Raw genomic sequence first — 24,647 nt, 5'->3', positions numbered from 1 at the left:
GGGTTAAATTAGACTTGCTGAACACAATAATAGCTCATTTTGTAAATTACATTTAAAAAGGGATTAATCAGAAGGGTGCCAATGAGCCAAAGAGATACTGCCTTCCCAACGTAGTCCCTAACTCAGCTGGAGGCTTCACAACAGGAATTCACTAACCAATAGGTAATGTGGCAGTGGCTGCATTCATCCTTTATATACAGCCTATGGAAAAATCACATATTAAATTGCTAGAAAGACATATTGATTAAAACGTCATCACAGGAAGAGTCATTCCTTTGCAGAACAATTTAAGTGTGACACTGCGAGTGGACCACAGAAATACCCTTTTGCTCATAAAACTTCCTAATGTATTCAGCAATGGCGCGCTCATGATTAAGCTCTTTCCTGAACAACATAATATAACATTTCGGGGCCAAATGACAACCAAGGATGCTGAAGCAGGAAGTGAGGATGGCTGCACTTTGTACTGCTGGTTGGTATTTCCCTGTCAAGGTCAAATAAATGGGGAGGAAGATGATCCAGATGACTACAAACAGCAGCATACTGATGGTGATCAAAGAAGCATTTTTGTACAAATCTGGCAGCTGTCTACCTTTGAATGCAAACAGGAAACAAATAAGGCCCAAGAAAGTGTTGTAGACTAACATGGCTATAAAGTATGTATGGGGCTCAATCTTACAGTTGTATAGGATAGTGTAATCTAAAGATTTATTGTCAGGATGTGGTGGTTCTTTGGTCAGCCATGAGACAGATAGGCCCAACTGAATCCCAGAGATGATGGTCACCACCACCAATGGCTTATTCAGCTTCTTTATCCAAGACTCTGCCTTAAGGTCAAACTTGAAGCCCAAGAAGATCTGAAGCAAGTTTGCCAGAATGCAAGAGATGCAGAGAGTAAAGGCTATGCCGAAGAGAGGAACACCTACACAGTGAATCTTCTCAGTAGGCTTGCCTATGAAGGTGAATGTAAGACAGAAGCCAGCCAGCAATGCAAAAAGCTCCAGAAAACACAAATAACCTCCAACTGCTTTCACAATGGGAGTTTTAAGATATACTGCAAACAGAACAGCAAACACAACGGTAGCAATGATCCCAACGACTGCAAGGGAGCTGAGAATGATTGAGAAGGGATCTTCCCAATCGAGATAGTCATCACTTTTTTTCAAACATGTATTCTCTTCAGGATGAGAATATGCCCCATCTTCACAATGCTTGCATGTTGAATCTGCAGAAGGAAACAAAAACACAAGTAGCACAAGTAAAGAAGACAATATTTTCCTATCCTATAATCATTTGGAAAGAAAAAGAAGCTGCAATCATAAATTAATATTAAACAGGCAAGTATAATGAATGCATAATGCACTTTGCACATTTAGGAAGACAAGATAGGCAATAAAATTACATCTGGACTCAGGACTCGAAATGCAGGACTTGCAACACGGGAATGAACTCAAAAGGACAGTTTATTGTAGACGCAGGAAAATGTTACAACTAATGATGAACTAAACTAGACTGGGAAAATATAATCTAACGTTCCACAGAGTGGCACACAAAGGATCACATAGCATGAGGAACGACGCAACACGGAACAGAGGGGGACTCTGACATAAATACACAGAGGGTAATGAGGGAAGTGGAAGCACACAAGGAACACAGCTGAGGACAATTACACTTGACAGGAATGGGAGGACACGAAACTGAAAACGCTGACACCAAGACATGGACCTTAAACGTAACACAGGAAGTACAGAGAGAGAGAGAGCGAGAGAGAGAGAGAGAGAGAGAATGAAGAAATATACGAAGGGAAGACGAAAACACAGAACACAAGGGGTGGGAGCAAAGCACAATAACGCACATCATGATATAGACAGTCACACAGAGGGAGACACAGAAGGCAACGACACAGGGGGAACAAACAGACAGAGAAGACTTAAACACAGAAGACTAAAGTAATCGTTACATTCACCAAATGCTGGAGGGCACAGAGAAACAAGAGGGGATCAAAACCCAGGAAGCATAAAATAAATCACAAATGAACCAGACATAACACAAAAATCACAAAGAACTGAAAACACTAGGTCAGGAGACCCAGGACCCTGAGTGTGACTCCAAATCCAGACCTCCATGGGTTGCTACATTTGATTTCTATTGATAATTTTTGTGTGATTTTGTTGTAAGCACATTCAACTATGTAAAGAACAAAGTTTTTGAATATTTCATTCATTCAGATCTGCGTTACCTTTGTTTTTTTTGAGCAGTGTAATTTAGATTTGGAATAAAAGACTTACGATTTCCATCAGAAATCTCTCCACTTGCACACGGAGCACAAACTCCGCAACACTTTCCTTTTAATGTAAATCCTTGTCCTGCTTCACATTTTTTTGAGCAATTGTAAACAGAGACCTGCAAAAGAAACAGTAGCATGAGTACATGATTCATAAACCTTAATGGGACATAAATGAATGTTAAAAACTCATCTCACCATGTCATTTATGAGGTGTCTGAAAAGGTCTGTTGGGACTGTAATTTTTCCATCTGGACTGTATTCTCCAATAGTTTGTATTATCATACTCTTGTTGCAATCAGACCTGTTCCAGTATACAATATCATATCCCAAACTGGGATCTCCATCACTATCGAAGTATATTTGTGTGTTGTTCTCAGTAAAGTTTACTTTCTGGATTTCCGATAGAAGCTGTGAAAAAACCAAAACATCATAAAGGAAGAAAGACATTTTTATGAAATAAAATCATCACAAACTGCAATATATTTGAAATTTTAATGTTTAACCTTTTCTAAGAAAAACTTACATATCTACCAATAAACAAGACAAATGTCGATAGTTTAGCAGTGGGTGCTGTGGAATGTGTAACATCTCTGCCCAGAAAAAGGGCAACATTGTGTAAAAGAAAATTGGAAAATTTGCAAATCATTTAAAATTTAAGAAGTTAATATTAATCATTGTTGTTGTTGTTGTTTTTAAATTGTTAGCTGTTTGGAGGTTATTGAAATGGTTTGTTTGGACTTTCAGCTGAGATTTTGACATTTTTGTAGGGACCACACATAAATATAGACATATTTAAGTAACAGAATAATAATGAATAATAATGATAATGAATTTATCTTGCAGGCCGGATATAATTGTATCTGGCTCGCGGGCCATATGTTTGACACCCCTGGTTTAAATGATTGAACATTTGGACTGCAGGCAAGACAGCTTAGGGTGATTTTAGTAAAGTGCCATGCTGCTGAAATATGTGCAGTTTCGCTGAAAGAGGAAGTGAAAATGAAAACGTCCAAGGTTTGGAGGCCTATCTCCCCCCACCACCACTTCCCCTGCTGGTAGCAGACTCCCTCATACATCGGTGCGTTGGTGGTTCTTTGTGTCCCGGGATGGGCGTCCAGGTACACGCCGGCTCACTCCTTGGTGGCCGCTTATCGGGGCCTGGAGCCTGGGGCTCGCTCGGGCCACTTCGGAGGTGGGGTGCCCCCGGCCTCTCGGCCTGGGGCTCGGTCACTCAGGCACAGCTGGCTGCCGACCGAGCTCACGGGCACGTCACTGCAACCCGCGGCTGCTGAGTGAGCCCTCATCTGGGACTCTCCTCAGCTCTTTCTGGGACAGTGGCGCGGCTGCCCCTCTGTTGGTCTTCCTTGGTCTCTTGTGTTCTGGGGGCCTCTGGATGTCTGGAGTTTTGATCTCCTCCATACCTGCTTCATGCCCTGGGGGACGGGGCCATGGCCCCCCCACACCCTCTAGCAGATCATTACATGAAGGAACCTTTTAAATACAAGCGCATCCATGGTCACAGGTGTACACACGGGTGCTCACACACACAAACTACACCCCTTTTGGCTCCTACCTCAAAGCACACTGTGTTCTGTTGATCTATGTGCTGCACAATAATGTTTAATATTTAGTATTTACTGTCATATTCCCATATATCATTGTGATGTTGTTTATTCTATTACTCTTGTTTTCTTCTGCTTGTTTTCTTTTTTCTTTCTCAACAGGTGATCCAGGTGATCGATATATGTATTTTTTTTTCGCTGCTTATTCTGTTGGTTTTTGTTTTTTGCCCTCTATCCCCGTCCCTCTTCTCGGCTGTTTTTCTTTCCCCCAGTCAAGTCTGTCCCGTATTCAGCAAGTGAAAATAAAATAAACAATAAAAGGTGAATCAAATGGACCATTATGGCAAGGCTGGGATGGTCAATTTTGTAAAGTAAATCCGTTGGGCATCTTTCTTTGCCTTTAGACAATAATTCTGATGGCAAAAGAGCCAAACGGGACAGGCAAAAGAAAAAAAAGAAAAAAAAAGAAAAGAAAAAGTATGTTGTTTGTACCATTCAGCATAAATGATTTCCTGGCAATATTATGGTTGATTTTTCTCCAAGAATATCAATTTCTGGTTAAGTTTCATGTTTTAAAGACAGACAAAATTTCACAAACTTCTTATGTAACTGAAAATATTTGTTAAAGACAAATAATTAATAATTGGCAAGCTATCTTTATTGTACCTCTAAGGCTGTGAAACTGGAGCTTCGTTCACACAGATGGTCGTTACACTTCAGCAAGCGTCTGAGCCCTTCAGCAATGACTCGAACTGCTATATAGATACCATAAGATTCATCCTGGTCGATGTAAGAAGCCAGATATTGGTTTCTTTCTTCTTCAGACTTATTTAAAGAAAGTAGATGCTGCGTCTGGTAATCTCTAAGAATTGTGTTATTAGTTCCATTAAACATCGACATGACATGGTCTTTAAAGCCAGGCACCTCTTTCTGCTTATATATGAACCCAAAAACTTCTCCTGCCAGTTTGATGTCTGACATTGCAGAGATCTTTGAAGAGCTGGACCATGCATCACTTGCAATCCACGTTCTGTTGACTCTGTGTTCAATAGCTGCTTCCAGGATGATTTCTGCATTAGTCTCCTTTGTGAAGATGATGATGGCCTCAGCAGAAGAGTTTTGAATTTTTTCCAGTAGTTCATTCAGTTCAGTTTGGTCCATGCTATTATTGTTTGTCGTAAAATCAGCGGACAAGATGTGAACAAATTCAATGCAGATGCTCTTTTTGTTGAAGTTGTCTTGAAGGCTATCACTGCCATATTTCCCATACTCATCATCACTTCCCACAATAATCACTGTTTTCCAATGGAATATCTTCACCAGCTCAACAATACCTCTTGTCTGATATTTGTCACTAGGCACGGTTCGCAGAAAAGTGGGAAACTTGAACTTGCTGCTCAGCAGCTCACTTGTGGATGCATAACTAATCTGTTAAACAGACATAGAGCATATATGAAAACAGTTCATTAAAGATTTTTCAACACATAAGCATGGAAATCTAAAGACAGATTATGTATTTGCTGATATTATTGATTTTCATCAAATTTAGATTCTTATATTTCTAACTGAGCTTTGTAGGACAGAAAAAGAGAAAACAAACCTGGGCAACTGAAGACAGAGCAACAAGTCGTGCAACAGCTATTGATACTTCTGAGTACCTTTCCCCGATCACCACCTTGGTTTTGGGTTCAAGTAACTTGAACTGAGCATCTGCTGGCACTAAACAGCTTTCTGGGTCTGACTGATTCTTCAGCAGCTGGAGAGTTGCTCTCAAGGCGAGGCCGACATCTCCACAAGTGTCATAGATGTCGTATCCTATCGTGATGTTAGGTAGGTTGATTTTGTTGATGGCATATATCATCACTTGACTGTGCAGGAATGTTTTTAAACCATAGCTGCAAGATTGACAGAAGACAGATTAAATTCACAAATCATCTATTTGACACTAATGAGCTGATGAACTCAGCCTGTACTTACTCACTACAGGAGAGAGGTGCAGAAGTGTTAGTCCTATTAGTTTTTAAATGAATGGGGAAAAGTCCACCAATGATGATATTCCCAGGAGAGTATGCACGGAGAAAACTATTCTGTCCTAAAGAGGAGTGAAACACACTCATGACAAATAACCACATTAAAAACATCATGGATACGCACAGGTAGAACATTTACATGTGTCTATCTTCTCTTTTCAGTATGACCAGGTTCCTGTACAGCAGCTATATAAAAAACTTCTACTCGTTTATCATTTGCATCATCAGATTGTTTCTGTAACGCAATCCAAATGAGTTCCTCTTTAATCTTCCAAACACGAAAAGACCAAGATGATTTGAATTTGTCACAGACAATGATGTCTAGGTTTTAGTTTCAACATGTTAAAATAAATTAAAAACATTTTTTCCAAGTTTTTCTAAATGATAATACATAACATATTCAAACAGGAGTAGAAATAGGCATAAATACGGTGGCCCTGAGAGGCCAAACGGACTGCAACTTCAGAAAACACTTGCAAAAAGAAAAATGCTGCAAAAAGAAAAATGTTGCAAAAAGAAAAATACCTGCAAAAAGAAAAATGCTGCTGAAAGAAAAATACCTGCAAAAAGAAAAATGCTTCAAAAAGAAAAATACCTGGAAAAAGAAAAACACTTGCAAAAAAAAAAAACACCTGCAAAAAGAAAAACGCTGCTCTTGCTCTTGACGAAGGCGGTCGCACTTTTCTCCTCTCCTCCTCTCCCTTAGCTTCCCTGCTTAGCCTCTTAGTCTCGTGTTTTTTGTATTACTTTTCCCTGCCACGTTCTCTCACAGTCTGTTCTCTAAAACCTAAAAGAGGAATTATGGATTGGATCAACTGGTCTCTGGGCTTGGGTGAGCCTGAGTGCTGAAGATATCTACCTATTTGGAACCATGGTAACAGGGTTCTGGCTGATCGGAGCTGGCTTGGCCCTGACTTATCGAAGAATTAAGAAAGCGGAACCGGCTGTTCAAACCCCCACAAGGCTGCCCGCTGGGATTGGAACGATGGGAGAGGCGTGAGTTTCTCAAAATGGGCTCATTGAGTGCAGCACGGATAAGATCTTGGAGAGGCTACAGCTGCTGTGAATACTCAGAATAAGATCTCTGACTGCAGACTGGATACATCTCGAAGGGCTAGCTCGGAATAACATCTCTGGGTGCAAATTGGATGACATCTCGGGGAGGCACACTGCCGTTCTCAGAATTGGCTCCTTGAGCACAAGAAATGACAACATCACAGAACGCAAGTATGGCTCTCCACGGCTCTCCAACGGGAGATTGAGAGACCAGTGTTGGACTCTAGAACTGCTTTGAAATTCATATGAGCTGTTTGCACTAAAGTAAAAAGCACCATCACTTCATGCGGATACCCCTTTGGCGCCAGCTGCGGTCTCAAGGCTGGAGCTGAACAACAACACCCTGATAACGACTGTGTTTAGTCTGTTCCTTCCCATTCCATGCAAGGCCACCTGGGTTGGCTGGAAGACTGTTTACTTAGCCTAGCAGGGCGAAGGACACTGTCTCAGCTGAACTCTGGACACGCACACACATACATATACACTGATATGCACACACTCATCCCCCCTCCCTTTCCAAACGCCTTCGACGCTTATTCCCTTCCGATGCTGACGGTGGATCAAGGAGACCAGCGCACGCAGGCCCGCATGTACTGTCTAATTCGGCGGTCTCTCACCCTTTACCTACCCCTGTTGCTTGTCATGTGTTTCTTTGGTGTATTAACAATTTTTTTTCATGTGCTATGTGCAGAGGTGTTTTTTTTCTGTTCTCAAACTGATCTCCCTGTTGGAGCTCAGTCTGGGGGGAGTTATTTTTTTTCTCCTTATCTTTCCTCATGTGGTGCATTTTCCATTGTTATACCTCTCTGACCTGTCTTCCCCATGTGATGTTTTGTGTAACGTATGTATGGTCGGAGGGTAAGATGGTGCCGCCATTGCGTGCAATAGGTCGGCAGCCTTATGAAATTTCCCCTTGTGGGACTAATAAAGATATATCAATTCAATTCTTACAGAAAACCAGTTTTGCAATGAAAGCACCAGTTAGAATAAGGAGGTTAAATTTAAAAGTTGTTCTGAAAAGCTAACATTAGTAAGTACTTTATTCATGGACCACCTCACCCACCCACTAACCCATACAGAATCCTCAAACTGTTTCACTGAGGTAAGTGACAAACTGTTCTCCATAAACAATAACTGCACTTCATTTAAACTCTCAACGATGAAATAACTATCGCCACCAGGGACAATACTTATAAAAAAAAACAACCATACTCAGTCAAAAATCACACTCAGTGAGAGATAATCTAGCCTTTTCTTATATCCCTTAATTCTTAATAAATTTAAAAAAAAAAAAACATTAAATGACTTTCTGAAGAAAAAATTAAGATCTCATCAGACACCGTCACTACCTGTAATAGTGTCTGGGACAAAAAAAATGTTAAAGGCAATGTCTAATACCCAGTACAAAAAGCCCAATAAACAAGGATTGTTTTCAGTTGACAACATTGTTATACCTTTCTGACCTGTCTTCCCCATGTGATGTTTTTGTGTAATGTATGTATGGTCGGAGGGTAAGATGGCGCTGCCATTGCGTGCAATAGGTCGGCAGCCTTAACATGAAATTTCCCCTTATGGGACTAATAAAGGTATATCAAATCAAATCAAATCAAATAATCATTCAATAATAATCATTACTCAGTCAAATATTATGAACGCAAAGAACTGGTTTAAAAAACTAAAGGAAGAAACAGCAATTAGTTCTGATCTAATCTGCTCAACAAATCCAGAAACGATGGGGAAAAAGAGAAGAAATACTCCACAATAAACTTAGTTTTAAATGGTTGCTGTTAGCATTTGCACGCATTTAATAAAATAAATCATGTGAATTTAAATTAATGGTATATTTATGGTTTTGGAAAGTAAACTTGAACATGACAAGAACCGCAACAAATATTTCCTTGGTGAATTTGTGCAATTAAGTATTGAGGCAGTAAGGGAGGATTCAGGCTCACCTGGTCCAGCCCTAACTATATGCTTTAAGAAATAACCATGTTCATCTCTCCAGTGGTGACATAGAGGCCAAGTGTCAGAAATCACCTGCCTGATTCAGTTCCCTTTTTATAAAGGGATATTTTTGCCAACTGTATTTGAATAATATGCAAAATGCATTTTATTTGCATTGTAAATATTTTTGCTGTATTGAGGCAGGTCTGAAAGAAGTCCAACCAGTATTAGCAAGCTGTACTCAGAGAGCATATTGTACATTTATTTTATAACATTTCTAATGTGCTTAAATGGTTGTAAATGAGAACACTTGGTTTTAGTTGTTTTTTCCGATTTTAAAAAAGCATCTATCTATGTCATTAAGCTGATAAAAGAAAAAAAATGGTATTTTGTCCGAGGCCTTTTTCTTCTTTAGCATTTTGTCCCTTACAGAAAGAGTTCATGCAAAACATTGAAAAGTACTTCTGGGTATTTGTTCCACTTTAATCATGCATTTCCATCCAGGAATTAATTTCCATCTAGGGAGTGGTCCAGGGTGACAATGTCTCGATTCACAGGGCACGGTGTTTACAATGTCCACGAATGCTTCATTCACTGAGTTCGGGGACTAGTGCCAAGTTAAGTAACAAGGACACCTGCTATATCTTCTCCCTTTCATGCAAGCTCAGCATGCTGTGACTGAATGACACACGCACATTGCCTTTTTTTATTTTACAGATTGCACATCCTTGATTCCTCTTTTTGACCCCTCTCCTTGCATTTCAGAGCCTCCTGCAGAGATGGAAGCAGAGGAGGTGAGGAAGATATCCTACAAGAGGACTTGAGGAAACAGGCATTTAACAAAATGAGGCATCTTTGCTTTGTAGCTTCATTTCTAAGTGTTGTCAGTTCAATATGACGTTTGGCACAGCTGTACCATAAACTGTGTTCTTATAACCCAACAACACCTATAGTTGGCATTTGCTGTTAAAGAAGTAACAGTTCTCCAAACTTAAAGTCACAATGTATGTATAAACATACGGAAAGTGACCACAATTAGAATCATAATCAAAACACCAAATTATTGAATATATTTAATTCAATTCAATTCAATTTATATAGCACCAAATCAGAACAACAGTCATCTCAAAGTGCTTTATATTGTAAGGTAGGCCCTACAATAATATATACAGAGAAAAACCCAACAATCAAATGACCCCCTACGAGCGAGCACTTTGTTTTTGTTTTGTTTTTGTGTTGGTTTTTTTTTTTTTTTTTTTTTGCCTGTCCCGTTTGGTTCTTTTGCCATCAGAATTATTGTCTAAAGGCGAAGAAAGATGCCCAACGGATTTACTTTACCAAATGGACCCTCCCAGCCGTGCTGTAATGGTCTATTTGATTCATCTTTTATTGTTTATTTTATTTTTTATTTTCACTTGCTAGATACGGGACAGACTTGAATGATGAAAAGAGAGGGGAGAAAGAAAGAGGGAAAGAAAAACAGCGGAGAAGAGGGACGGGGATAAAGGGCAAAAAACAAAAACCAACAAAATAAGCAGACAAAAAATACATATATCAATCATCTGGATCACCTGTTGAGAATGAAAAAAGAAAACATGAGCAGAAGAAAACGAGAGCAATAGAATAAACAACATCACGATGATGTATGTGAATATAACAGTAAATACTAAATATTGAATATTATTGTGCAGCACGTAAGATCGACAGCGCACTGTGTGCTTTGAGGTAGGAGCCAAAAAGGGTGTAGTTTGTGTGTGTGAGCACCCGTGTGTACACCTGTGAGCATGGACGCGCTTGTATTTAAAAGGTTCCTTCATGTAATGATCTGCTAGAGGGTGTGGGGGAGCCACAGCCCCGTCCTCCAGGGCATGAAGCAGGTATAGAGGAGATCAAGACTCCAGACATCCAGAGGCCCCCAGAACACAAGAGGCCAAGGAAGACCAACAGAGGGGCAGCCGCGCCACTGTCCCAGAAAGATGAGAGTCCCAGATGAGGGGTCACTCAGCAACCGCGGAGCAGGAGCCAGGGGGGGTTGCAGTGACGTGCCCGTGAGCTCCGCCGGCAGCCAGCTGTGCCTGAGTGACCGAGCACCAGGCCGGGGGCACTCCACCCCCGAAGTGGCCCGAGCGAGCCCCAGGCTCCAGGCCCCGATAAGCAGCCACCAAGGAGTGAGCCGGTGTGTACCTGGACGCCCATCCCCAGACACAAAGAACCACCAACGCACCGATGTCTGAGGGAGTCCGCCACTGGCAGGGGAAGTGGTGGTGGGTGGAGATAGGCCTCCATACCTTGGAGGGCCTGAGATGTCCCCAGAGAGGTGGCGTCTGACACCCAACCTGACATATAGACACAGACATACAGGCACACACAGACACAAACATCCATTCCCACCCTCATGCTCTCATATGCACTTACTCAACACTCACCCCACGTGGAGACAGACATAAAGAGACACTTTATACACAATCACACTCCCCAAGTGTACTCTAAGCCTCGGGTCTAGGTACCCTTGTCCCTGGAGGGGGAAACTGCACCCAGACCCAGGTGGTGTTACCCTTTTCCCTGGGGTGGGGAGAAGCAGACCACCCGGACTCCGCAGCAGCAGGGAGGCCCCACACTCCAGACCCCAGTCGGACGGCCAACTTCTCCTCCTAGCCCCCCCGCTCCAGCAGGCCGCAGAGAACGGGGGGGTGTGAAGACTCCAAACCTCCCTCCACCCGCTCATATGTAGTGTTGATGCATGTGTGTTCTAAGGTGCATTTAAAACCCAGGAGGGCATGGAGCTACCTGCCAGAGAGCAGCAGGTAAGCGCATAGCCCCTCCCGATAGCCCTCAATATCTACGTGATGGGGAGGGAAGGAAGGGAGGGGCAAGTGACCCCTCCCTGGGGCCAGCTCCCTCGCTGATCCCAGTAGGCACCCCCATACTCTGCAACCCGCCAGGGAAAGGGGGCCCAGGCCCATCCGGACCGGGGCCCAGTACAGCAGCGCCACCCGGCTCCACAGAGCCCGGGACAGCCCACCCGACCCCACCTCAGAGAAAACTGCACCCACCCCGTCTTCCACTCATCTTCCAGACTACACAAGACAATAGACACCCAGGCTGAGATCTTCCTCCACCTCTCCTGTATCTCCCCCTCCTGCAGAGTGAGTTCCTGAAGAGAGGAGAGCTCCTGCAAGATGTAACAACCTCCCCCACCAGTTGAAGTGCCCCCCAGGTGGCTCGATGCACCGGCGGAACCCTGCGCCAGGACTGGGCCCCCATACACCCACCCGCCCACAACCCCGGCAACACACCAACCAGGACCCAAGCCCCGAGCAAGCACTTTGGCAACAGTGGGAAGGAAAAACTCCCTTTTAACAGGAAGAAACCTCCGGCAGAACTAGGCCCAGGGAGAGGCGGCCATCTGCTGCGACTGGTTGAGGTGAGAGAAGGAAGACGGGATAAAAGACATGCTGTGGAAGAGAGACAGAGATTTATAACAAATATGATTCAGTGCAGAGAGGTCTATTAACACATAGTGAGTGAAAAAGGTGACTGAAAAGGAAAAACCCAATGCATCATGGGAGTCCCCCAGGAGCCTATGCCTATTGCAGCATAACTAAGGGAGGATTCAGGCTCACCTGGTCCAGCCCTAACTATATGCTTTAAGAAATAACCATGTTCATCTCTCCAGTGGTGACATAGATAGAGGCCAAGTGTCAGAGATCACCTGCCTGATTCAGTTCCCTTTTTATAAAGGGATATTTTTATCAACTGTATTTGAATAATATGCAAAATGCATTTTATTTGCATTGTAAATATTTGAGGAAAAAATATATTAATTGGATCAGAATATTTAAATAAATAAATAAATAATCCAGAAATAGATGTGACCGTCCCCTCTTTCACCAGTCTCTGCTCTCCTAAATACAAGCCAATGTTGTGTGTCACTTTTTTTTTAGCTCCTTTTCTCATTACTTTATATGTTATATATATTTCAATGTCATTCTGCTTCTTTTTCATCTTTCCAGGCAGAGCTAAAAAAAAACTAAAAATCAATTTTCATGTGGTAAAGAAAATCTGATCCTAGTTTCTGAGACAATGGAATTTTTCGCAGTCCTTCACATCCGGCAGCATCAGATTGTTGCTTAATCCTCGCAGTACTCACACGTCAGAGTGCACATGATTGTATTTGTGGACCCTTCAAATATCAATAGCTGAAATCCAAGCACGGGCACTTTTGTTGAAATCAAACACCGAGTTTGGGCTGAGTCAGGGAGTTGGCAGAGACACTGTGTAATTTAATCATTGCAAATTAATTTGCTTTGTCTGCAAAGAAAGCTACAACTTAATTTGTGACAGACTCAATTGTGCAAGTCAGATGTGTCTGAAAAAGACTTGTCGTTCTGATGCATATTTTTTGAACATGTGGCAGCCCATTTTATCTGGTTTCTGTCTTTCCTGCTGCTATTATATGTATTTGGATTAAATCAAGTTCCACGCCAAGATTGGATTACAGCTCACAGCGAATTCAAAACAGTATCTTCAGTCAGAGAGAGTGTGTCCTTTTATCCTCTGCTCTTCCATTTCAAGAGCACAGCACATCCTTCTTTGGCGTGAATGTGCTGAGTTAGCAGTGATTAAGAGGGAGATTAAATGGGATGGATTTAAATCTTGTGAAGGTAAATTAGAAAGTAGCAAAGATCTAAAAACCTAACAACAGAGATAATAAACATAGATATGGAGATACTGAAATGTTGTGACTCCCTACTTTTAGACATCTAAACACTGTCAGTTCAGAAATTTATAGGCAGAAATGTTTTCATGCGTTTTAGATTTCTGTGGAAAGGCAATCTATTTTAAGGGAACTTTGGAGTCACCTTTCCCCTTTAATTTTTAAATAAAACATGTCTATATGACTGCCTCTTTTCACCTCTAAAATATTTTCAAACTAGAAATAATCTGTTTAAGTGATGCTGAAAAAAGAAATTAAGACCTTTAGTACTTTGTTTGTTCCTCTATCTACAGGAATTATATTTTGCCAGAGTAGTGAAAAGCCTTCATCTTCTTTTGGAAGTAGTCAAATACTGTCTTCTTAAGCTCATTAGAACCATTTAAACTCTGTTTTTTGCCTTATAAGCTGTATTTCCATATATGTTTGTACATTTTCCAACAGATCACTGCACCCATTTTCAATTTTTCCAGCAAAGTTTTAACAAAATGAGGGGTGACTCAAGATTTTTGCACAGCACTACAGAAAAGGTAGAAGAAGGCATAAAGCTTTCCTATTAATAAAGCTTATAGTTATTGGTGCTCCAGGCTCGGGCTGCATGCCATAAACTTTGTCTTCTCTTGCTTGCAGCTTTGTCCTTTCTCTGCACCTTTCTGCAGCTATTTCAAAGCTGTGCTTACTGAACACTTTGTGTAAATTCACTGTAATTACTCGATACGCATGAATACAAATACAGTTTGTATTTGTTTAACTGTTTTAACTGTTGGCTTTGTCTGTCTTTGCATCTTTGCATCATTGTGTTATCAGTCTCCCAGCATGTATTGACTTTCAGAGTTTGAATACCATGACAGGACAAAAAGCACCCCTCTGTTCCTGTTCCCAGCTGACCTTTATTACTGAGGTAACCACAGATATTGCTGACGGTGGTTTCCAGTTAGAACAACCTACGCAGTGAAGTGAATTAGATTGCAATACTGCGTGACTTTTAGCGGAAAGGAAAGGCGCAGGAGAAAGAAATCAAGCAGAAAAGGTGACCGTGCTCCTGAGTGCTGATGCAAACATTTATTTAAGTGCTGAAGTCACAGGCTGCTGAGCAATTCTCTGACAGCTGACGGCTGCAGTATGACTGTTTTCAGCAGTCTGTGAGACTAATCTGACTACAGAGCACCACTTCACCACAGGCACTCAGTGATTTGTATTTAAATCAGTCATCTGTATAGTATTGGCAGCATTTGGAGGGCAGCTAGGACGTTTGGCCTGTTTTCATTGATCTTATCTGTGGAAGATTAGGACACACATACATACTGATGATGAAGGTGACTGCGGCGAGAGGAGGATTCAATGTTTGCTCTCACACACAGTCAACTTTGAGCTGTGTGGACGTAATATAAATCCTGCTAATGATAATAAACCTCGACACAGTCATTATACTGTCTCCGTTTACAGGCTATCAATACTCATCATAGCATGTACTGTTAATTCAGCACCCTCCAAGTTCTTTTTATTGACTCTTAGCCCAGGGACATTGATTAAGAGCTCATTACACTGATATCCCAGCAAACAACAAGAGGCATCTCACTGGATTAAGCAATTAACTGCATTTGAAAGGAAGATACAAGCAAGAGAAGGGGAAATGAGGCACAGATCAATAGCAGGTCTGCGGCAGCATGATAGCAATAGGTAAAGACAAAGGACATTACTAGAATTCTGTGCTATATTTCACACTTGTTGGTAAAAATCACAGATTGGGTCTGAACAATGAACACAGCCTCTGAAATGTCATTCACTTGTTTGTAGACTCTATTTTAAAGCCTCAACTTTGGCTTGGTGGCCGTCGCCATCTTGTTGTTGTTGTTTTTTTGTTTTGTTTTTTTAGAGACAGTAGTGATGATAATAAGTAAGTTTGAACGATAAAAGCAAGAGAGAAAAGATGGGTATACAAGGTTGTAGAGAGACCTGTTGTAATGTATGCTTTGGAGACAGTTGAACTGACAAAAAGATGGGAGGCTGAGCTGGAGGTTGCAGAGCGAAAGATGTTAAGTTTAGACGCAAAGTTAGAGAGGCAAGGCTAAAATGGTTTGGACATGTTCTGAGGAGGGATAGGGCTGATAATCTGCTGTAGTGACCCCTTAAAAAATGAAGAAGAAGAGGCAGAAGAGGTGACCATATTTGGTCAAAAGAGAAGTGTACTAAACTAGATTTGGTTTCCAAGTTGCATCTGTAGACTGTAGTAGTTCATTGCCCACACTGAGATATTTGCTACTAAATGCTAAGTAACAGACTAAATAAATACTACAGCTGCATTCATCAAAGCTAGAACATAGACCTTTTGGACAATCAACTGCTCAGCGGGTCATGTTATTATTCCAAAATGTACCAATAGCACAAACACAGTCAAGAGTTCCAGTCTATAGATTAAAAAAAGCTGAGATCACTGCTAGCAGCTACAGCTAACCCTGCAAACTTTAAACCTTAATGCAATTTAAAAGGATGAGATTTACTCAACATTACTCAATATTTGCATTAACTCAGTTTTTTTTGTTTTTGTTTTGATGGCTTTGTTTCCGTCTCCATGTTTGTTCCCACTTATGCAGACATTAACCCATTTCCTGTTTTAATTAATTTCTAATAGGACACTACATAAATTTTTCCAATACAGTCTCAAAACAATTGGCGAGGATCTGATGACAATCTACATTTATTTCAGCTTTTCATTCATACACTACTGGCACATGGAACTGGAAACCTTGAAGCTGGTATTTGTTATCTTCTATCTGGCTAATTGCTGGTAATCCTGAAGCTGTGACAAAGTGGCAGCTGTGTTCAAAGACTGGGGTTGGTAATTTTAGTATGCAACACTGTGTGAGTTCTCTGTAAAAAGCCCACTAACTGCCATTTGTAAAAACTACAGTGTCTTCTTTGTCCTCAGTAATGCTAAACTGCATATCTTTGAAATTTACACTAACGTCCTCCTGTGTTTTGTGTTTAATATTTAGCTATCCCGTGACCTTTTACAAAGCACAGAAACACTTAAATAATTCAAAACTACAAAAAACAAGACCATGACTCAGAACTTTCATGCAGTCTATTTATTTAACCCTTCTATCTTGCTCATGGAAGACGATGAAGAAATCTTAAACCTGCCGATGTAATCTCTTGTAAAGTTAAATCATGAATGAGACTGTAGGGGTAGGACTTCTTTAGATGCTGTTCTTTAGTTGTGCATGCTGGTGCAGTTATTGCTTGGCTTGAGCTCTAAGTGTCTTTGCTTCTGATAGAACTTGGAGAACTTGTTAAAGATGTTAGTAATGGGCAGAGCCACGATCAGCAGCCCGCAGATGATGCACAGAGTTCCTATGAGCTTCCCAGCCAAAGTAACAGGTAAAGTGTCTCCATAGCCGACTGTCGTCATGCTAATGGTGGCCCACCACCAGCCAATAGGGATAGTCTGCAACTCAGACTCTTGAGAGTCTTTCTCCACACAGTAAATGAGGGAGGAAAACACGGAAATGCCCACAGACAGGAAAAGCACCAGCAGCCCCACTTCACGGGAGCTGTGCCGTAAGGTGGCACCAAGAGAGCGAAGGCCAGCTGAGTGACGAGCCAGTTTTAAAACACGAAACACTCGCATCAGCCTCAAGATCTGCACAACTTTGCCAACGTTCTCCAGGTCTGTGCTCTCACCCTCGTTCATTAGGTCACACAGGATAGTGACATAGAAGGGCATGACTGACAATAGATCGATAATGTTGAGAGGGCTGCACATGAACTTCCTGGCTGATGGTGAAACAACCAAGCGAAGAATAAACTCTGCAGAGAAAAACACGACGCACAGGCTCTCAAAAAACGTCAGCACTGGATTTTCTATTTTTTTTTCAGCAGGATCCACCTGATGGAAGTCTGGCATGCTGTGAACACACATGGCCACGATGGAGGTGATGACTACAGCGAGGGATGCTACAGCCATAACTTTGGCTGATGTGGAGAAACCTGGATTCTCAAGTCGAATCCAAACACTCCGGCGGACATTTGCACACCAGGAGCCTTCAAACATTTGTTCGTCATCCTCCAAAACAGACAGATCAGTAATAGAAGAACCAGAGCTATTGAGCTGCATCTCGTCGCTCCTCTGATCCCAGATTCCATCCTCAGCAAGATCCATCAGGTCGTGGAACTTGGTGCTGCAGCAGAAGTCCAGGTGACACTCCTTGATTCCCCAATATTCAATTTCTTGGAAGAATGAGACCACACATAGCCCGTCGACCAGGTGGATTTTCCCTGTAAGATAAAAGTTGAGAACGTAACAGAAAAAACTTGGGTTGCGGTCAAAGTAGTATTCCATTTCAGAGGGACTGAAATCATCACAGAGCTCCAGGATAGCTTCTTTGGATCTGCAGCACAGAAGACGAGCCAGTCGTGTCTGCGGGAATCGTTTCAGGACGGTGAGGTCCATTCGCTGCTTGAAACCTCCAACGTTGACATTAATGAAGCAACCCTCAGGCTGGTGAAGAATCTTGCCATATGTCATGATGAAGCTCCTCCAGTCCCTGGAGTCAGTGCCTGCAAAGGAGTCAGTGCCTGCAAACAAACACAGAAATGAGGACACCTCGTACTAACGCTTGCTTTAGTCTTTTTTAGTTCTTTTTATCTTTATTGAATTACAGTGTCCGGCTCTTTATGAACGCCCTGACTGCCATTGTACTTTATATTTCATTACTGGCTTTTAAATCAATTTTAAATCCATCCATCGATCCCAGGATCTCAATGCCAAAAGCACCCCCTTCACAGTTGTGCAGGTGTCATAGGTGCCCAGGAAGCATCCTGTTCACACGGTCGAACCACGTCAACTGTACACATATGTGTGAAACTCTTAATCAATATCAATAATTTTAAAATTTTTCTAATGTTAGCTTTCATAGTCAGGATAGAGTTAGATTTAAAAAGTTAAAATTCACTTACTTTTTATGCAATAATGTGCAGAAGGACCTGAAATCATCAGAGCTGCCTGCTGCGGAGGAGTTTAATTAAATTTTAAGCCTTAAGTAACTAATTCCCCTGCAATGTTTTGAGAATAAGTCAGTGTCATATGTGAGAACATTATTCCAAATAAAACTCCAACAGAACCAAAGTTATTTTGACTGGATTCCAGAAGAATGCACAAGAAGTTAAAATGAACAGAGAATAAGAAAAAGAAATATATTAAAGAGCAAACGAGGGAGATTTAAAAAGGGTTGAGGACCTTTTAAAAAAGTTTTATGGAGACACTGATTGGTGTAATCGGTGGAAACTAGGTCTAAGTATCCCCCCTTGTAGGCAGGGTTGGCTTGTTTCCCTGTGGGTGATGTTTACAACGACAGATTGGGTTTTGTAGCCCCCTGCTAAAGAGGTAGGTCATAGGAAAATAATGCTTTGATTGAGTCCATGGAGCGCTTTGTGTTAAAGATTGTGTTTAACCGTTAGGAAAAGGCTCTATGTTTTAATTCCGGTCAGAAGCCCTTAAATGACCCAGTCACGTCTTCCTGTGATACCTGTGAGAGTGGAAACCTAATGTTAAAACACATCATCTAAAATTGAGTTTGATAAAGAAGGTGGGGTCCCCTGTCCCCTCCGAGGTGTTATGTTTGCTCGTCGTGCTTTTTTTCTTTCTACAATCTAAAGATTTTCAGGCCAGTGTGGATACCACGCTGCAAGACCTAGGTTATTACACACCTGCTGTGGCTTTAACCCACTTCAAATGGGTTTTATTAATCTGTCAACCCAGATATGAAGACTTTAGTAGTGATATAGAAGCATCGAAGATTGAGACCATAGAGATCAACTAGATGTTTTTTTCTTCTTGTTAAAGGTGGTGTAAACTTGTTTCCTTTTGGTTCCAGACAGTGAAAATGCTGCGTTTGGATATAATATGGTGGACCTAACAATGGTGGACTTTGGAGAATTTTCACTACAACACTGCAGGACTTTTAAAAATTTTGAAAGTCCTGCAGTGTTGTAGTGAAATTAGCATGTGCACACATGATATATTATTTTTTTGTTTTTAATCTATTCTAAACACGAAGTCATCTGTTTAAATCATTATGTCACTCACAGTTTTTACCACTTATCCAGATATTTAAATTATTTAATAAAGAACTTATTTTTGTATTTGTGGGTTTTTTAGTAGCCACAACTGAGGAGTAAATCTGAGAAAGTGAGAGGTATGGCATGTTCATTATCTATTGACATGTGAGTGATTAACCAATGAGGATACAGTGGTTTATTCTCCTGCCTGATTTAAACAATGACCTTAATGTACATAATGAACTTCATGTGTGATTTAGTATTATCTGAAACGGGAAGTAAGGTAATCTAGAAAATGTTGGAATGAGGGAACTCAGGTTCTCATTGACTTCTTTACAGCCACAAGTATTTGATTGTTTCCCCCTGCTGGCCAGTATGTGGCGTATCGTCACGAAACGTTCTTGTTTAATATCTAGATTAAGAACATTTCTTTAGAATTGTGAGTTTTCAGAAACCTTATGTTTTACTGTAGTTGATGTATAATTTTAATTCCATATGTAATAACTGCCCAACAGGAAAAGTGTAGGCTAGTAAAATAAATGTGTTCACTCTGCTCTAAAAGAGATGTGTTGTGAAAGGAAAACAGCACATAAATTAAAACATTTTTTATCAGCATATGAAAAAATAAATAAACGGCAAGAACTTGAGCTGATTGTGACTATCATTTGTCAGAATTATACATTTACGCATATTCATGATTATTCAGTTTTTTCGTTTTCATTTTCAGAACTTCACTCGAGAAATTGTCACGTCACATACTACTCTTTCAAAGTGCACATCCTTTTAAATTTATTATAATTACACGAAAAAAGGAATTTAATTTTAATGATGAATTTTTAATTCAAAAATTTAAAAACAAATCACCCAAACCCATCCTTATGCAAATACATCCTCCTCCTTATTTTTGTGTGACCTTTTGGTGTAATTTCCGTCGGTATGATACGCCAGAAGTGAGAACGGGCTGGTACTTCCATAGCATTTATAAGTTTATACATTAGACATTTATACGTTTCGTGTAAAGACCATACGCGCGCACTGTACGCATGTATAGGATACGCTGCATAAAATAATGAAATGTAACACTTTTTCTCAAATTGTAGTACTTGTGTTTTTCCAACCACTTATGTACTTTTACACACCCATGTCACTGGGCAGCGTTTTTCATCCAAGCGGTAATCAATACCGGTGTTGTGCCAAAAAGTGATTGTCTGCCAAAAACTGATTTCCAGTGTTTCTGTGTATTTTTTATGTGTAATATCTTTACGTATGTTCGTAAATAGACTTCAGTGAACAGGGGATACAAAGGGGTTACATAAAGAATTAAAAAATTATCTGTTTTTTAAGTATCTTTACAACTTGTACAACCAATCCGGTCCTTTATCCCCACTTAAAATATTTTTACAGAACTATTGTAATATTTGCTGCCGTTTCTGCTGTCCTGTTGGGCAACTTACTCTTACAAAATACATTTTTAATGTTAATGAGATTTTTTTTACTGCATAAATAAAGGTTATATAAAAGTCGCTGCCAAAAACTGATTGCGGCTTGTATCTTGTTACACGAATGTTGTTTGTGGCTCAAGATGACTTTATGTCATCCATAAGGGATGCATTTGACATATGTTTAACATATTATAGCCCAACAAGTTACTTATAGCACTTTAAATATGAGCAATCGCTTTTTGGCAAATACCGGAAATCAGTTTTTGGCAGACAATCACTTTTTGGCACAACACCGGCTTTCATGGAGCAGTGCAGCTCTTGTGCGTAACACAAGTCCGTGTGTGCGGACTTGTGTTACGCACGCGGTGAATCAAACTATTTTAGACTCTGAAAAGATGCAGCGAAACAACAAAGTACTATTTTTATAAGTAAATATTCTGCACTAACACCGCTTGAACTCAACTCCAAAACCCTAAAAAATTTAATTAAACACCCAGTAAGATCATATTTCCTGTTCAGACATCTCGTTGACCCCCAAATCTGCGAGAAATAAGCCCAGCAGCTTACCTGCTCATGTGCCGATGTGTCCTGCGGATCTTTTGACTTTGTTCAGAGGGGAGTGTGCCGTTCAAGGCGCTCTGCGGTGAGAGAGGTGGAGACGCAACTTCACACAGGATGGCTGGCACGGCACGTCTGCCCCGCTAACAGGCTCTGAGTGGGTATTTAAACTTTGATGTGTAAACTGCGTCCAGGTCGCACCAGGTCCTTTAAGGTGTGTTAAATCGATCCGCGTAAATATTTTATCACTCTGTAATCAGTCTTCGCCGTGCTGTGTACAATTTTCTGCGATTACATTAGTGCTGAAAACGATGATGGGATACTGAACAGAAAATAAATGTAGCAAATGTCGTGAAATAAAAATAAAAGTGGATAAAACTAACACACTAACAGTAAGAAGAGAGGTGGAATAGACACCCCTGTTTTTACACAAATTGGTCCAGGTATGGAAAAATAAAGGAACATTTTTGTATATACTGTATGCAATATGTGTATCTTTTAAGCTTTATAGGCTGTAATGTGAGTATAATTTTATGCAATCTCCAGTTTTGCAGTAAATCATGGCCAGAACACTCAAAGTGCTTTGAGTGGTCATGTAAAGTAGGAAAGCAAACCAGTCCATATAACATTTACTATCAAGAGCAAAATCTCGAGATATCCTGAAGGGCATATAGTGTTATAACTGAGCAAGCAGGGCAGACAGTGGACAAAATTTGTTCTCCCTGGTCTATTTGGAAACCCAAATACTCCATTGAACTGATCTCTGTATGGATGGACAGTTGGTACATTTCAGAAGTGGGTGCGGTTTCAGATAAGACATCACTACTAAAACAAAAGCCAAGAAACAATCTGTTGGAATGCCTGAAAACTATAATTATATTAAATTTTAGAATATTGGTCACAAAGTTATCAGTATAGGTAAGATACAAACACAAATGCAGTCATTAAAGAATGATTCCTGCATAAAATATTAATTCAAAGTTTGTAGCATCTAATGATAGGGCAGCTTGAAAATGAGTAAATAGTGAACAGAAGCCTTGATGACATGTGGAAAATGAACAAGGATATCTTTAATGATCCTTTGAGGGAAACGCCTTCTCAGCATTTAACCCAGCGTATAAATCAGAAGCAGTGGCCAGCTCCCTGTGCTTTGACCCAAGTGCACCACGAGAACCCCAACAATTAGATAATCCGCTGTGAGTAGCAATTGGTGATGCTGAGGAGGAAAAGCTCCTTTTTAATGAGAAATGACTTGACACCTGGTGATCAGCATCATCTGATCCAGCAGTAACCAAAAAGGAAAGTTTGAAACCTGATCTTCAAAGTTGAGAGCGTCTGTCTCCCGCATGCAAAAGACGGGCCTGAAAGCTGAAGGATCTGCCTCTGATTCTACTTTTAGAAACTCTGTGATCCACAAATAAGCCTGTATCCCAGTGAGGTGCTCTGTTGGGATAATATGATTCTATGAGGTCTTTACTATAAAGCCTGGCCATTCAGGATTTTATATCTGAGAAGAAGGATTTTAAATTCAGTTCTAGGTTAAAAGGGCGAAGACAAACTAATAAGGGAGAAATAATATCTCACTATTAGTACTGTGGCTGCAACATTTTAGGTAATAATTTTAACCTAACTAAAGAAGCAAGCAAGAAGATGAAAGTGAGGATGGTTGTTTTTCTTTGTGTTGGTCCGGTGCCCACACATGGGCAAAATACAGCTTGGCTTAGGCATGTGCTACAAAGAAAACATTCCCAAAACAGACAAAAGGCAGCTTTACTTACTGGAGTCTTCCCAGCTGCAACAGAGCGAGAGGCAGGGTACAGCCTGGTCAGGCCGCCAGTCTGTCACGGCTATTTTATTTATTTTGAAATGAAAATCATTCTTTTATAGCATCACAATTTTTTGCACTAGTTAGCACCTTTATATTTCTCAGTGTAATAAAAATGTCTTAACTTCTGCAAGTGAACCCATCAGTATTGTGTATCCCAAAATACCCAGAAGAGCTGATGGTGTTTTAGCTGCAAAGGGTGGGTGGGCCGGCCGACATCATATTCAATAATATGGATTAAGAATGACATGTCACTCAAGTTCATATGCACGTGAAGCCAGATGAACAAATACTTGTGGCAATATAGTGTAATTACCTACACAGCTCACTGATGCAGTTTCCTACCAGCAGGGGGCAGAATAAGATATGAAACAAAAGAACTAGTCTGCCTACAGTCAACAGTGATGGAGGCATGTCACATCATTAATGTGGATTTTTTTTTTTAAAGTTCAAAAGCTTCTAAATTTTCTAATGCTGCATTACAAACATTATTAATAAAATACAGAAATAAATAACGATATAATGACATCTTGAGAAGGGGTAATATTCATGACAAAGCCGTAAAATTATGACAAAAATACCCTCAAAGCTTATGAGTTTAAAGTCAAAATTAGTAAAAACGATAATCAGAGAAAAACATAAAATTTTCTACTATTATGAAGTCATACATATTCAAGAAATCAGAAAGAAATGTAATCAAATTAAAGGCTATATGAAGGAAATTATAACCTCCATATATTCAATATACAGCCACAGACATGTGCAGGCTGAGGAGATTGAACCAGCCTTGTGCAATGAAACCCCAAAATTTCATCGTTTATTCTTGTATATTTTTGTTTTAACATCTGAGCCTAAACTCACACATTTTGAGTTTTATTTCTTAAAAATTGATCCCTCTCCTCTTGCTCTGTAGTTTTTCTTTTTATGTGAAATTACAGACCTCGAAAATTTCGTCCTTCTTCCATGTACTAAAAATAAAATGGATAACAGAAGCTGTGCCCTGGCGACCACACAAAGAGAGATTTCATGTGGCTGGATGCACTTAGTCTTGAGGAGTACTGAGACACTTCATTTCTTGCATTCTGGTGACTTTTTTTTTGCACCACTTTGCACGTTTTCTGCTCCAATTTATGTTAGAAATGTCTTCTTTAAAAGGTCTTGGTGCTAAC

General features: G+C 40.5%; 2 protein-coding genes across 2 annotated transcripts; both read right to left on the bottom strand.

Annotated features, from left to right (window-relative positions):
- Positions 1 to 103: 103 nt before the first annotated feature.
- Positions 104 to 6,014, bottom strand: LOC146646527 (G protein-coupled receptor family C group 6 member A-like). Its single transcript, XM_085392344.1, has 6 exons — positions 5,827 to 6,014; positions 5,450 to 5,744; positions 4,516 to 5,277; positions 2,483 to 2,695; positions 2,289 to 2,403; positions 104 to 1,225 (listed from the first exon to the last, which is right to left on the bottom strand). The coding sequence occupies exons 1-6, from the start codon at positions 6,012 to 6,014 to the stop codon at positions 288 to 290; spliced, it is 2,511 nt and encodes an 836-aa protein (XP_085248470.1). The 3' UTR covers positions 104 to 287.
- Positions 6,015 to 16,737: 10,723 nt separating this feature from the next.
- On the bottom strand, positions 16,738 to 21,775 carry kcns3a (potassium voltage-gated channel, delayed-rectifier, subfamily S, member 3a). The gene is made up of 2 exons (XM_085391597.1): positions 21,663 to 21,775; positions 16,738 to 18,171 (listed from the first exon to the last, which is right to left on the bottom strand). The coding sequence occupies exon 2, from the start codon at positions 18,119 to 18,121 to the stop codon at positions 16,808 to 16,810; it is 1,314 nt and encodes a 437-aa protein (XP_085247723.1). The 5' UTR covers positions 18,122 to 18,171; positions 21,663 to 21,775; the 3' UTR covers positions 16,738 to 16,807.
- Positions 21,776 to 24,647: the final 2,872 nt, after the last annotated feature.

This window comes from Rhamphochromis longiceps, linkage group LG19 (genome assembly GCF_057381845.1).
Source record: "Rhamphochromis longiceps isolate RC_006_pf linkage group LG19, R_longiceps_female_GT1.1, whole genome shotgun sequence".
NCBI lineage: Eukaryota > Metazoa > Chordata > Actinopteri > Cichliformes > Cichlidae > Rhamphochromis > Rhamphochromis longiceps.
The sequence above is the reverse complement of the archived record's forward strand: the minus strand, read 5'-3'. Positions and strand labels throughout refer to the sequence as shown.

Coding starts and splice junctions, on each gene's coding strand:
- LOC146646527 (XM_085392344.1), bottom strand. CDS start 6,014: ATGTTCTACCTGTGCGTATCCATGATGTTTTTAATGTGGTTATTTGTC. Junction 5,745..5,826: donor GCACCTCTCTCCTGTAGTGA/GTAAGTACAGGC, acceptor TCAATCTTGCAG/CTATGGTTTAAAAACATTCC. Junction 2,404..2,482: donor GACACCTCATAAATGACATG/GTGAGATGAGTT, acceptor TTTCTTTTGCAG/GTCTCTGTTTACAATTGCTC.
- kcns3a (XM_085391597.1), bottom strand. CDS start 18,121: ATGACATATGGCAAGATTCTTCACCAGCCTGAGGGTTGCTTCATTAAT.